The sequence below is a fragment of the Balaenoptera physalus genome (genome assembly GCF_965194825.1).
Source record: "Balaenoptera physalus genome assembly, chromosome: 12".
In the NCBI taxonomy this organism is placed as follows: domain Eukaryota; kingdom Metazoa; phylum Chordata; class Mammalia; order Artiodactyla; family Balaenopteridae; genus Balaenoptera; species Balaenoptera physalus.
Genome location: NC_138897.1, coordinates 4,782,979 through 4,796,496, shown reverse-complemented (window position 1 = coordinate 4,796,496; position 13,518 = coordinate 4,782,979). Strand labels below are relative to the sequence as shown.

The following is a 13,518-nucleotide window of genomic DNA, read 5'->3' as shown; positions in this document are numbered from 1 at the left end:
GAAATAGGAGTTTGGGTTTGGAAGATAAGAGGGAAAGCATGAAATATTTGATATACTGTATAGAGGAGAAACAGGGTGAGCTGAAACACTGATTACATTATGTAAAGTGGTTATGTATGATTCAGTGTAATAGCCTTTGAAACTATATAATGCATAACTGACTCTGTAATAAATCTGTGTTGTTTAATGTTTCTTTTTGTTTGCCAAATTCTTTTGAGGACTTATGCATTAAAATCTTATTTCTATTAAAAGCTAAGAGAATTTGATATTTCTCAAAGTATTATAAAGGATTTTGAAACTAACAAGAATGCTGTTATTGCGGGACATTCGATTTTGAGCAACTGGTGCTATGTTTTGCCAAGGTGAGATTTCAATTTGTAATATCTAGGGTGGGTTCAAGATAGTAGTTGTCTCTTATTTTGCTTCAACATTGATATGTGCAAAAGTATAAACCATTTTTGTGAATTTCTGAAACTGAATTATCACTTTAAAAAGGTATTGAAACAATATTGTCATACAGAAGCCATCAAATTACTAAAATAATTTTGTTATACATCTACATTTTTTTTTTTGCTGAACATATATCCAACAAAGCACCTTTACTGAGAATACATAATATATTGAATATATAAAGTACTCTTATAATTCAACAATATACAATTCATTTAAAAAATAATTAAAGATTTAAACAAGTAATTCACCAAAAAGATATATGGGTGGCAAGTAAGCACATTAAAAGATGCTCAACATCATTAGCAGTCATTAGGAAAATGCAAATCAAAACCACAGTAAGATACTGCTACACACCTACTAGTATAGCCAAAACTAAAAAGCCTGATATAATATTGATGAGAATGTGGAGGAACTGGAAAACTTAAACATGATTGGGAGGAATGTAAAATGGTACAACCACTTTGGAAAACAGTTTGGCAGTGTCTTTAAAAAGTTAAACATATACCTACCATTGCAGTTCAGCCATTCTACTCCTAGGGGTTTACCCAAGAGAAAGGAAAGCATATGTCCATACACAGATTGACATGTATACACTGATGTGTATAAAATTGATGACTAATAAGAACCTGCTGTATAAAAAAATAAATAAAAATTAAATTAAAATTTATCTAAAAAAAAAAAGACACAAATGTTCACAGCAGCTTTATTTGTAATAGCCAAAAACTGGAAACAACCAAATGCCCATTAAAAAGTGAATAGGTAAACAAACTGTGGTATATCCACACAATGGAATATTATTTGGCAATAAAAAGGAATGAAATATTGATACCACAACAACATGACTGAAGAATCCAGACCAAAAAATAGTACGTATTATTCCATTTATATAAAAATCTAGAAAATGCAAACTAAGGAAGAATTAGAGGGAGGGATTACAAGGACAGTTTGGAGGGTGGTGAGTATGCCTGCTATTTTGATTGTGGTGATGGTTTCATGGTGCACACATAGGTCAAAATGTACCAAGTCGTACAGTTTAAATATACATAGTTTATTGAGAGTCAGTCATACCTCAGTAAAACCGTAACCAAAAAACTACCTTATTTCAACTCATTTTTTGTTTTTTTGAGATTATGAAATGTTCTAAAATTGACTATGGTGGGAGTTCCCTTGTAGCCTAGTGGTTAGGAATCCAGGCTTTCACTGCTTCGGCCCAGATTCAGTCCCTGTTCGGGGAACTGAGATTCTGCAAGCCACATGGCACGGCCAAAAAATTTTAAAATAAACAAAAATAAAATTGACTGTGGTGATGGTTGCACATATCTGGGAATATACTAAAAACCACTGAATTTTATACTTTAAATGGGTGAATTAATTGTATGGTATGTGAGTTAACATCTCAATTAAACTGCTTAAAAATATCTACCTATTGGGAATTCCCTCGCGGTCCAGTGATGAGGACTCTGCGCTTCCACTGCAGGGGGCACGGGTTTGATCCCTGGTCGGGGAGCTAAGATGCCACATGCCACTGGGTGTGGCCAAAAATATAAAATATCTATCTCCTTTTTTTTTTTTTTTTTTTTTTAATTTACGTAAGAGTTTAACAAACTTTTTTTTACCTGGAGGAGATACTATAGGCAAGTACATGATTAAAAGTGGGAATGTACATATAGCCTAGAATCTGACAATAACAAGTAGAAACAAGAACTCAAACAGCTCCCCACTCTGGGTCAGCAAACAGCTTGAAAAACCTCAAACTGCCATGAAGGGAGAGCATCATTTTACTGTGTACACGTAGTACCTGGGACTATGCTGATAAGCCAAAAATGCTACTCTATTTGGTAAACTCTGCTAAACAGACCACGTAAACACAGTACACTTTAGAGAGAGAATCTTAAAGTGCACGACTCTAAAGGCCTCTGATATACATTTACATTTTTATTAGACCTAGTTTTAAAACAGTAAAATTTCTAGGTATCTCATTACGAAATTACAACTATTATAATAATATCAATAGAATCTTATAAACTTGTACATATAATTAATGATTCATTATCATTTGATATGAGCCGTTTTAAGTTTATACTGTCTTCAGGGGAAAAAATGACTTGTTATTAACATAAATATGACTATTGGCATGAAATTTTAACCTGATTAGGCAAAAGAACTTTCAAGCAGCATATGCACAATGCCTTGATCATTGAAGCCAAGGAGAGGTAGGTAGGGAACACAGATTTGACTGATTCATTCAGGTCTTAACAGACTTTTCCCTAAAGTCTAACAATTACCAGGCATACCTCTGTGTGGCAACACTGTATTAGTCATTAGTTTGTGTTTATAACTGGCTTATTGTTTGCATCAGTTCAACTTAGTTTTTTCTAACAATTCTAGTTGTTAAGAATTTAGTACAATGTTAATTTAAAACTGGGAGCAAATGAGTAGCTTATTACTTATGTGTTGATAGTTGCTAAAATTTTTGAATGCTTTCCAAATTGCATAGTTAAACTGTATCTAAGCATTGGCTGATAATACTTCACCACCTCTATCTTTTATAGTATGAAAATGGGACAAATAATAAGTATTCTTCACACCATACCCCCTGACTGTCCTTTTCACTCATATGAAGATTTCCAGATGCACTGGGATGACCTGGTAAGGAATAGAAACATATATTACATTAGTAGCTACTTGACTTTACTTCTTGTAATTTAACCTTAAGTTTAGCTTTCTCAAGAGAATTTCAACTTTGTTCTTAATTTTTAGTATAGCTATAAGCTTCCAGAAAATTGTGGAACTACTAAAATATACTGCAACATCTACTTCAAAATGATAGGAAGAAGGATCTTCACATATCCTTTACAGATGCTCTCTGCCCACCTTATGATCCAGGCTTACTCCTGCCCTGCTGTCATCATTTTCAACCTTCTCCAAGTTCAAATGAAGCTACTTTCCCTCTACTTTTTATCTGAATAAGTGTTTTTTGTTTTCCTTAGAATTTTGCTATTTTTATTTGAGGATGAGCTTAATAAAAATATTTTTTCCCCTTAAACACTACTGCAACAATTCAGACGGCAGAAGAAACTTTAGAGTAGATAGGAAAAATGTTTACATGATTCCTTGTAGAAAGTAAGAAAATAATTGCAGGCTTCTCCTTAGCCAAGGGCTCCCTCCTGTGGCATGCTGGATATTACTGAAAGGGTAGAATTAAAAGAACTAGTCATTTAATGAAATTTTCTTTTCAGAGTAATTTTACGGTCAAAGTTTAGAGGATTTGAGTTGCACTTAATGCACCCCATTGATACAAGAAAATATTTTTCTCAATGTTATTTTTAAAAATCTACATACAAAAAGAGCACAAGCGCTCAGGTGAAACTCTTCCATCTTAATTCGTACTTACTTCACCATCTCTGTCTCTTTGTATTCTGACCAGCTGGAGTTTCCAAATGGAAGAGGGAGGAGCCTAGTGTTCTCTTTCTGTATTCTACATTTCCTAACCCAAATCTTAATATAAAGTTGAGGTTGACAGGTATCAATTTTTCCCCTTCATTAGATGCTAAGACATTATTCCAAGTCTTCAGAATATTTTTCATCTGAAAAAGTAGCTGCTTTTCTCAGAGAACTGCTTTCAGAGCTTGAATACAATCTAGACATGTTGTTTCTCTGTACTGAATTTTTACTGCTCTTAGAGATGCAACCTGTTTATTGTTTACTGTAAACACTTATTTGTATAATCTGTAAAGGTCATAGTATCTTTTTTATAAATCATTTTTTTATAAATCTTAGTTTGCCAGTCTGTGTAGAAAGCCATATAGTAAGGGTACTGTGAGTTGTCTTTATTGTGAGTGTTAAAATTTAAGCAATTAAGATTCCTGTGAGAAAACGTTCTCTATAGCTTTGGATAATAAGGAATAAGCAATATATAAAATAGTTAGGATTTAGTTGTGTGCCTTTTTAGCAGTTACTATTTTAAGACCTTTTTACTTCCATTACAAAATGCTGTCTTCTATCTACAAAAAATGTCCCACTGTTCTTTAACAATGTTCAGATACCCTCTCAGTTGCATCAGAAGTCAGCCCACACAGTTCTTTCCAAGGGTAGATATGGAAAGTGTGTTGAAAAGTTTTGTTTCAGATTTAAAATCTAAACTGCCCCATATATGTGGATTTCCCATAAAGATGACAACTAAACCGTGCTACTACACACAAGAACTAACTAAACTGTATCTGCAGGTAAGAGATTTCATATCCTACCAAGTCCTCTAAGACATGCTATGCACCTTTTGCCTTCAGTGATGGACTACGTACCCACTGTGCTATAAGTCTTTTCTTTCAGTTCAGTGTTTCCCTAATACTATTTGTCATTGTTGTACTTAACCATTTGTTATTGTCATTCTTATTATTATTGTATTTAACTTGGTATTATGGTAGTAGTTGTTTACTGTTCTATTTCTTCTAATTTAACATGACTTCCTAGAAGGCAAAGAGCATATTCATCTTCTTATTCCAAGTTCCTGGTACTTAATAGGTATTCATTAAATGTTTTTTCAAAGAATAAATGAATAAGTGATCATATAGGATAGTTTGGAAACATTTGCCTCATACAAATCCAAGTTTTCTTTGAAATTCTGCCACTTCATTTGAGTCTGATTGATTGAAAAAGCCTTTGAATAATTCCATTTATAGAAATTGAATTAACTTGGTAGCATTTTCATTGTAAGATGATATGCTAAGTGAAATCTTATTTATGAAAAAAAGGAATAAGTAGGAATTAAGCAATATTGATGAAGAAAATATGATGGCCTATCTTCACACTCAATAAAAGAAGATTTCTTTGTCAAAAGGAAACAAAATTAAAAGGGAAGTTTTTGAAGAAAAGTGGAAATTCAATTTAAATTTTTCAACAATGATCTTTCTTTTAAATGACAAATATGTGTGTTTTCATCAAAAGGAAAGATGGAGGTTTGAATAATTTGAACAGTTCGAAATGTAATATGAATTATTTCAATATTTCTGTGTCTTCTGAGTCTCCTTTCTTGACTTATAATACTAGCGTCTTGTTTTGTTGTAGCTTCCACTGCTCCAGTGATTTAGGCTTTCATGTGGTGTTGACTTGCTATGGCTCAAACACTATGCCTCATGGCATTTTTGCAGCTTTTGCTGCCGTACTACTTGCTTCATTCTCTTTATAATCCTCAAGTAAAATTCACCAGAGCCAGTATTTGATAGACCCCTTTTATCTTTTCTAGCCGGGTCACACATCTGTCACTAGCCACTAGCCTGTGGATCTGGTATCCTTGGGTTAGGGGCTAACACCTCATATAAATGCTATAAAAACATAACAGCCAAAATATCAGGTGCTATAGGCAAGGCCATTTCCTTAGAAGGGAGTGTGGGTGGACAAATACCAATTGACATCTTTATGATCTTTATGAATCTTAAAATTTTTCCCTGACATAACATTTTAAAAAGTTTAGTTGTTGGCCAAGTCCAAATCTGAGGAATTTAGAAGATATGTCATTACATCATGCATTTTTATTGAATATATTTATTGAATACCTTATATTTCCAGCCTACATCTGTTTTGAAAGTGGTGAGTCCAGACAATATATTTGTGAAAATTTGCTTAAATGTAAAATAACACTTATTTGGAAATTCTGGTCTTTATAGTGCTTCTGACAATTGGTACATTGACAATAAGATTTTCTCCTCAGTTTTATTGAGTGCCTTCTCACTTAATCATCAAAATAGACTCTTGGGGTAAAAAATTGTTTTCTCAGTTTTGCAGAAGAAGAAACTTGAAGCTCACAGCATTCAAGTAATTTAACCAAAACCACACAGTTTAAATACATTGCAGAATTAAAACTGAAACCCAAAGAATGGATTCTTAGTTCTAAAATTGGAAAAAGTTTAGATTTGTGGTTAAGAGCCAGGCTCTAGAGACAGGCTGCCTAGGTTTGAACTCCTTACTACTTGTATAATCTTGGGCAAGTTATTTGATCTCCCTGTGCCTCAGTTTCTCCAGTTGTAAAATGGGGCATAGTAGTAGTGGTAGTAATAGCACTTGTCACAAATTGGGCTCTCTAGGAGGCCTACTCTGAAATGGAGTCCAGTGCGTGTGATGCTTATTGAGAAGTGCGCTTGGAATCAACACCTACAGACAGCAGGGAAGGAAGAAGAATGGGTAAAGGGAGAAGTTAAAAGCAAAGCAGGTGCCATATAGCCATGGCCAACCTTCTGAGGAGCACAGTGGCTAAAACGGCCCATCACAGTGGTTCTGCATTGGCCAAAATAGCCAGGCCTTTATACCTCTTCCATCTGTTGTTGGATTTGGGCCACCTGGAGACAGGCAGGTTCTAGGGTGAGATGGGTCTCCATAACTGAGGCAGTCTCTGCAGGGGCTGACTGCCAAAGGTGGTTTGCTGACAGTACCCCGGCAGCGGGGGAGCAGCCCTTTCTTGAAGGGGATCTGGGCAGCACATCACCATTTCCTTCCCAGTACTTCATAGGGTTTTTTGTGTTTTGTTTTTGGATTAGATAATCCTGTTTGGAACAGTTCCTTGTACTTGAGCTCTCAGTAAATGTTAGTTCCTATTATTGCTACAACCTTGTTAGCTCTAAGATTCATGAAGTACTAAAAAGAATAAATTTTAAAAATGAAAAATAAATTGATCAAACTACTTGATAAAGCTCAACTGACTTAAAAAAGTAAATTAGCAGGAGTGCTTAGCCAAACTAGCTTTTTTTTTAACTTACAGGAATTCTCCAAGATACATAAAAGAAATTACTATAGTGTAACGAACTCTTGCATGTCTATCATCTGGCTCCTCCTTGACGGATTTTTGGGGTGGGGGTAAACTGTAGTCTTTTAAAACAAATCCAAGATATGCTGTTATTTTAATCTGTAAAGACTTTAGTATGTATCTTTTTCTGATAAGAGCTTTTTAAAAATATTATGTAACAATAATTCATTAATATCACCTAATACCAGTTCATACTGCAATTCCCTGTTTATCTCAAAGATTTATTTTAGAGGTTTCGTTTAAGTCAGAATCCAAGCAAGGTCCACATAATTTGGTTGTTCTATCTCTTAGATTTCTTTTATTGAATAACATTCCAAATTCCCCTCCCTTTTATTTATGCCAGTTATTTGCTGGGAAAACTGGATCATTTACCTGGAAAATATCCCATATTTTGCATTTGAATGATGGCTTCCTTATTGTGTCATGTCTTTTAAACTTAACACATTCTTCCAAGCCCCATATTTCCTACAAACCTGTACTTAAATCCTAAGCTTAACTGAATCGTGGTTGGACTTTAATCAAGAAACACTCAGGTGGTGCAAGACACAGAACCAAATTTTAATAGAAAAAAACACATTTGATCCATCATTTTGATCAGTCCTCAAGCTTCATTTAATAATTTCCTTAATTCTAGGCCTCCATTAGATATCCATTCATATCTAAATATAAATTAAAGCTTTTGGTTTCCCGATAATTTTATGTTAATGTACAAAGTTATATAAATTGTATGTAAAGTTCTAGAAATTAAAAGTCAACTAAGCCACACTGACACCTGGCAGAATAATGGTAATAATGTGGTAGAGTGTATGTTTTTTTATTAGGTTATGACTTCTCAAAGCTTTGGTTTGTTGACAGTTTAAGTATTTTAAGTTCTGTGAATTACTTATGAGCTCATCTGCTGTTTACACTGGCCCTTTTTGTAGTCTTTTTAAAATTTTTGAATGTAAACCTAGAAGAGGTTTCCCCCTTTGGGCTGTTTACTATATTTTAGAAATTGAAAGAATGAGTAAATAATACATTGACAAGCTACGGAGCAAAACAAGCTCCTGGAAATTATTTCCACCAGATATATATTCCTGAGAGACAGATGAAGATGAAACTGGGTGTGAATATAAGCGTTTCAGATACATATTCTAGATAAGTTTTATATCAAAATACAGGTAATCTATTCTTATATGAATCTGCCTAGAATGAGTTTTTCTTTTGCTATCTCAAGTAGTAGGTATATTGTTTAACAGTTATTATGGTTTATGAAAACCAAGGGTCTAAAAATGTTCTTTGATTTTCTGTAATTGATTTCAACTTAGTTCTTGACCTGTTTTTTCATTAAATGGAAAAAATTCAATCTAGACATTTTAAGATGATTCAGCCGCTTCTGACAAAACATCTTTTTGAGGTAGAATTTCATTCAAATTTAAGAATCATTCTCCCCGTGATAGCATCTACGTACAGAGGAAAGCCTACATAGGGTGAGGGCATTTGGTGTGTTTGCCTCAAATGGTCCACATCAGGAGAATGAATGCCCTAAGCTCTGTTTCCAGACACCTGCAAAGCTGGTGAGTGGACACTGGGGCTTCTGCTAACACTGCAACTGAAAAACCAAAGGCATTCATAAGTAAACTTTTCAGCAGAAACTACAGAAGTATGGCTTTACCTCACTTCTTTCTTCCAAATATTGTATGAGTGCATCTGACTGGTTGATCCTAAATCACTTCCTGAACCCTAGCTGCAAAGGAGAAGAAAATGTTCATTTTAGATTTCCAGGCTCCAGAAGGAATGCTAGAAGGAGGGTGGAATAGGTATTGAACACCAGTCCACTGTATCCGTCACATCCATCGCACAGTCACACCTGAGTAGTGGAGGGGAGAGGGCAGGCATTAACTTCTTGACTTGCATTAGTCTGATGTTGCTGGTCTCATATGGTATCTTGACAAAGATGGTATACAAGGTGTTCTTCTAGCTCCTTTGTACAGATGGTCTTCAGAAGAACAGCTGTACCCCCTCTTGAATTTCTCTAGAGCTACATGTCAAACCCTATTATGGGTAGAATTGTGCACCCCTCCCCCCCAAAAAAATTGACATGTTTAAGTCCTAACCAGCAGTACCTCAGGATGTGGCCTTGTTTGAAGTAGGGCTGTTACAGAAATGATTAGATACTGGCATATGTGGGCCCCTAATCCAATGTGACTGGTGTTCTTATATAAAGGGGAAATTTGGACACAGACTCATTTGCAGGGAGAATGCCATGTGAATATGAAATGGCCATCTCCAAGTCAAGGGAAGAGGCCTAGAACATATCCTTTTCTCATGGCCCCAATTCTGCCAGCACCTTTTTTATTTTGGACTTCTCACCTCCAGAACTTTGAGGCAATACATTTCTGTTGTTTAAGCCACCCAGTTTGTGGTGGCTTTGTTATAGCAGCCGTATCAAACAATACAAACCCCTTCTTGATGCGTGCTTTTTCACTCAGCCTAGCAATCTACTGGCATTATAAACCGTTCCTCAGTTAGCTTCTGCATCACTTCACTCAGGGTCATGAAAGCTGGCTAGGTCCTCTTCTGTGCCCTCTGCAAATTATGAGGAAGTAAAGAGAGGTGTCTTCTTGCCTTACTGACATGGATAAGACTCAGGCTTGAGAAATCTACAGACAAAAGTGAACCCAGTCACCTACTTTGAGCATCACCCAAACCTTACCCAGGACTTTACTGGGGACTTCCCACTTCTCCCACGAATAGCCATGGTGGGAGAAGGAGCATTGTTCTCTGTGGTGACTTTGTATTATGTCAACTTGAGTACGCTGTAGGTATGTGTCCTTGAATTCCTTCCTACATCGTTCTGGCTTAGGGTGGCACGTGATTGGGAAGGTGGAGGCGAAGCGAGAGCTACGTTCACACAGAGAAAGTCTGTGTGAGGCCAGTATTGCAGCTCAGCCTCATTGGGATAAGCTATGGCAGCTTGTTGATATGGAGCAGAAGTTGGGCCATAGCTCCATCTGCCCTGACCACATCTCCTCCTTCAGCTCTCTAAATCCTGTGTCGGGTTTGTATGCATCTCCATTGCCAAGTGCACCAGCCCTTTTGTAGGTCACCTGTACTATGATGTCAGAGACTTGAAGTTGGTAAGAGACCAACTGCTCTCTGACATCTACTCCATTTTTCAAGGTGGCCACAAGGTCACCCAGTCACATGCCCTTCTGACCAGTGACAACTCTTCTATTGCAGTATGGGGTCTATGTTCCCTCCCTTTGGGTCTGGGCAGGCCTGTGATAGAAGTGATGCTACATGACTTCCAAGACTAGGTCATTAAAAGAAAAACAGTTTCTACCTGTCTCTTGGGACAGTTGCTTTGCCACGTGTGAGGGATCCCAGTCTACATGAAGAGGCTACCTGTAGGTACTCCAGCTGACAACCAGTGTCGACCATCACACATGTGAGTGAGGAAGTGATTCCAGCCCCAGAGTCATCTAACCACAACTGCCTGAGAGACTCAGCTAAACCATGTCAAATCCCAGAATCAAAAAAAAATTTTTTTTTAATCCCAGAGTCATTAAAGATAAAACATAATTATTTTTGTTTAAAGCCACTAAGTTTTGGTGTGATTTGCCTAATAAGTAACTGGATCACTCACTTTTCCTCTGCCTGTTCACAACTCTTATCTCCTAAAATTCTGTCCTACTGTCCTCCCAACTATATTCAACAACTGAATCTCCAGTAAGGGAGAGAAAAACCAATTGTTCTGGTTTGAATATTGTTCCAGATTGTTTTTTTAAATTTTATTTCACGTTGTGAATCTATGTGTTTTTTATGTCAGAGGGTGAGAAAAGAACTCTGTGTTGAGTGTTTCAGATTATTGTCACATGTCTCTCTTTTACAGACACTAAGACTTAATAGGTATGTATTTTAAAAGACTATAAGCACTTCCCAGCAACAGATGAATAGATAAACAAAATGTGGTATATACATACAATGGAATATTATTCAGCCATAAAAATGAATGAAATTCTGACACATGCTACAACATGGATGAACCTTGAAAAGCTAAGTGAAATAAGCCAGACACAAAAAGACAAATATTGTGATTCCACTTACATGGAATACTTAGAGTGGGCAAATTCATAGAGACAGAAAGGAGAATGGTGGTGACCAGAGCTGTGAGGAGAAGGAAACGAGTTATTGCTTAAAGACTATGAAGTTCCTGTTTGGGATAAAGATAAAGTTTTGGAAATAGTGGTGATGATTACACAACAGAAGTACAGTGGGGAATGTACTTAATGCCACTGAATTGTATGCTTAAAAATGGATAAAATGGTATATTTCATGCTTTATATTTTTTTACAATTTTTTAAGAAGACTCTGAACACTTGTTTCTCTTTGATGAGTCTGACAAGTCAGTTTGACGAGTACTTGCTGAATTGCTTCCAGGTACCAGGCACTCTAGTAGGCAATGAGACTGCAAAATGATTAAGACACAGTCACTGCCCTATACTCAAAATCCTACTTGTTCTGAAAGGCGTAGTGTAGATTCAACCACCTCCTCCATTTAATTTCTTGAGTAAGTGTTTTGTTAGTAACTGTGTGAAAGATTTAAGAATGTGAAGGATGTAAGAATAAGTAACTCATAGTTCCTACACTCAAAGAATCTAGTATCTACTTAGGGAGACTGAACATGCACACTAAAAGATAAGAACATTACCTTGTCCTATTTTTTTGGTGACAAATAAATAGTAACTGATAGAAGATCCTTGGGAAGTTGAGAGGGAAAAAATGGAGAGAAGAGGGAAAGACATTCTGAGAGAGACAGCAGAACGAGCACGTTTGGAGGACGATGGTAGCAGCTAAGGGTATAGTTTTTATAGTTGATTTATATACAATTTAGAATATAACTTCATCTTAAAATATTATCTTGAAAGGATGGTATCTAAAGAAGTATACAAATCATAAGAAATATACACATGTCCTCACTAAGGCTCATTTGTTTTTTGTTTTTCTTTACCTGTTCTATGTATTGTAGTGTTACTTTTTATCCTTATTTTGATGATATCTTATATCTTATTTCTTTTCCATTAAGGACATTATTACATTTTCTAAATTTCCTAATCTTTATCCTTTCAGGAAAACAAAGTCAAGCCGCCTAATCTAACCACTAAACAAAAGCTCAGGTCCTCTCTGGCTAGGGCCCCTTCCACAAGACCCGCCCAGGCTCAAAGTATTCCACTTCATTCAGTAGCCACGGACCACAAGGTGGAGCTTTCGATCAGCCAGCCGAAGCCCTGCACCTCAACTCTGCACCTCCAGCCAGAATCTGTTCAGAGCAGAAAGAAATCCCTTCCTGACGAGGCAGCACAAGTACATCTGGAAGTACCAAAGCTCAATAGAGGAAATAAGCAAGTTCAAGACACAGATTTTAGCTCCCAACATAATATTGCCCCTAAATTCATACCAGTTTTCAAAAATCGACAATTACAGATGAACAAAAATATCTTTGAACCTGACAACCTGAAAAGAAAACATGTTACAGAATCTAAGTTGCTTTCACTTAAAACTAGTGTGATCCAGGATGATAAACTGAATTTAGATCCAGCTATTAAAAAAAGATCCAATCGCAGCATTCAGATGAAGACTTATAGATCTCTGCAAGAAAAAAACACTGAGTCCTTTGAAAATATGACAGAAAATCCCCCTTCTAGTGGAAAATTATCGGTCATGAGTTTAAGTAAAAGTAAACAGCTATCTAATACTTCAGTATTTCGGATGTCAAATAACAAGTTAGGGGTAATAAAAAGTGCTGTTGACTTCCAAGTGAATGAAAAAGAAAATTTGACAAGCAAATACATAACACAAATTTTAGGGAAAGGCCACGAGTCACTAAAAGTGAAAAGACCACCACACATTTTTGAATCAGACACAGAAACGGAAGATTCCCAACTGCTGCAGCAACAATCAGTTGATCAAACTAAAGAAACTGATGTAAGTGACCACCGATTAATAGTAAGCAGAACAGCCCACAAGTCTAAAAGGAAATTATGTCAGGACTCTTCAGAAACTTCAAAGAAGCCTCACTCCAATACTATCTATTATGGACAATCCAGTTCTTCTAAGAACCAGGTAAAAAACCTAAAAACAGTTTTAATCTGGGGATATTGACCATGTGATAGACCTTTAAAACCCCTAAATAACGATTTAAATGATTTGCCGAAGATCATCTAGAAACACATTAAGAAACAATATCTAACACAACTGCAAGTATATACAGTTAATTTATAACAAAA

The 13,518-nt window shown here is 36.0% G+C and overlaps 1 protein-coding gene across 1 annotated transcript in view; it reads left to right on the top strand.

Annotated features, from left to right (window-relative positions):
- LOC309639919 (uncharacterized protein C18orf63) overlaps positions 1 to 13,518 on the top strand; it is a 49,908-nt gene that overhangs the window by 15,784 nt on the left and 20,606 nt on the right. The window contains 5 exon segments of the mRNA XM_082417812.1: positions 253 to 362; positions 3,006 to 3,102; positions 3,214 to 3,299; positions 4,496 to 4,679; positions 12,362 to 13,354. Coding sequence (XP_082273938.1) covers positions 253 to 362; positions 3,006 to 3,102; positions 3,214 to 3,299; positions 4,496 to 4,679; positions 12,362 to 13,354 — 1,470 coding nt within the window.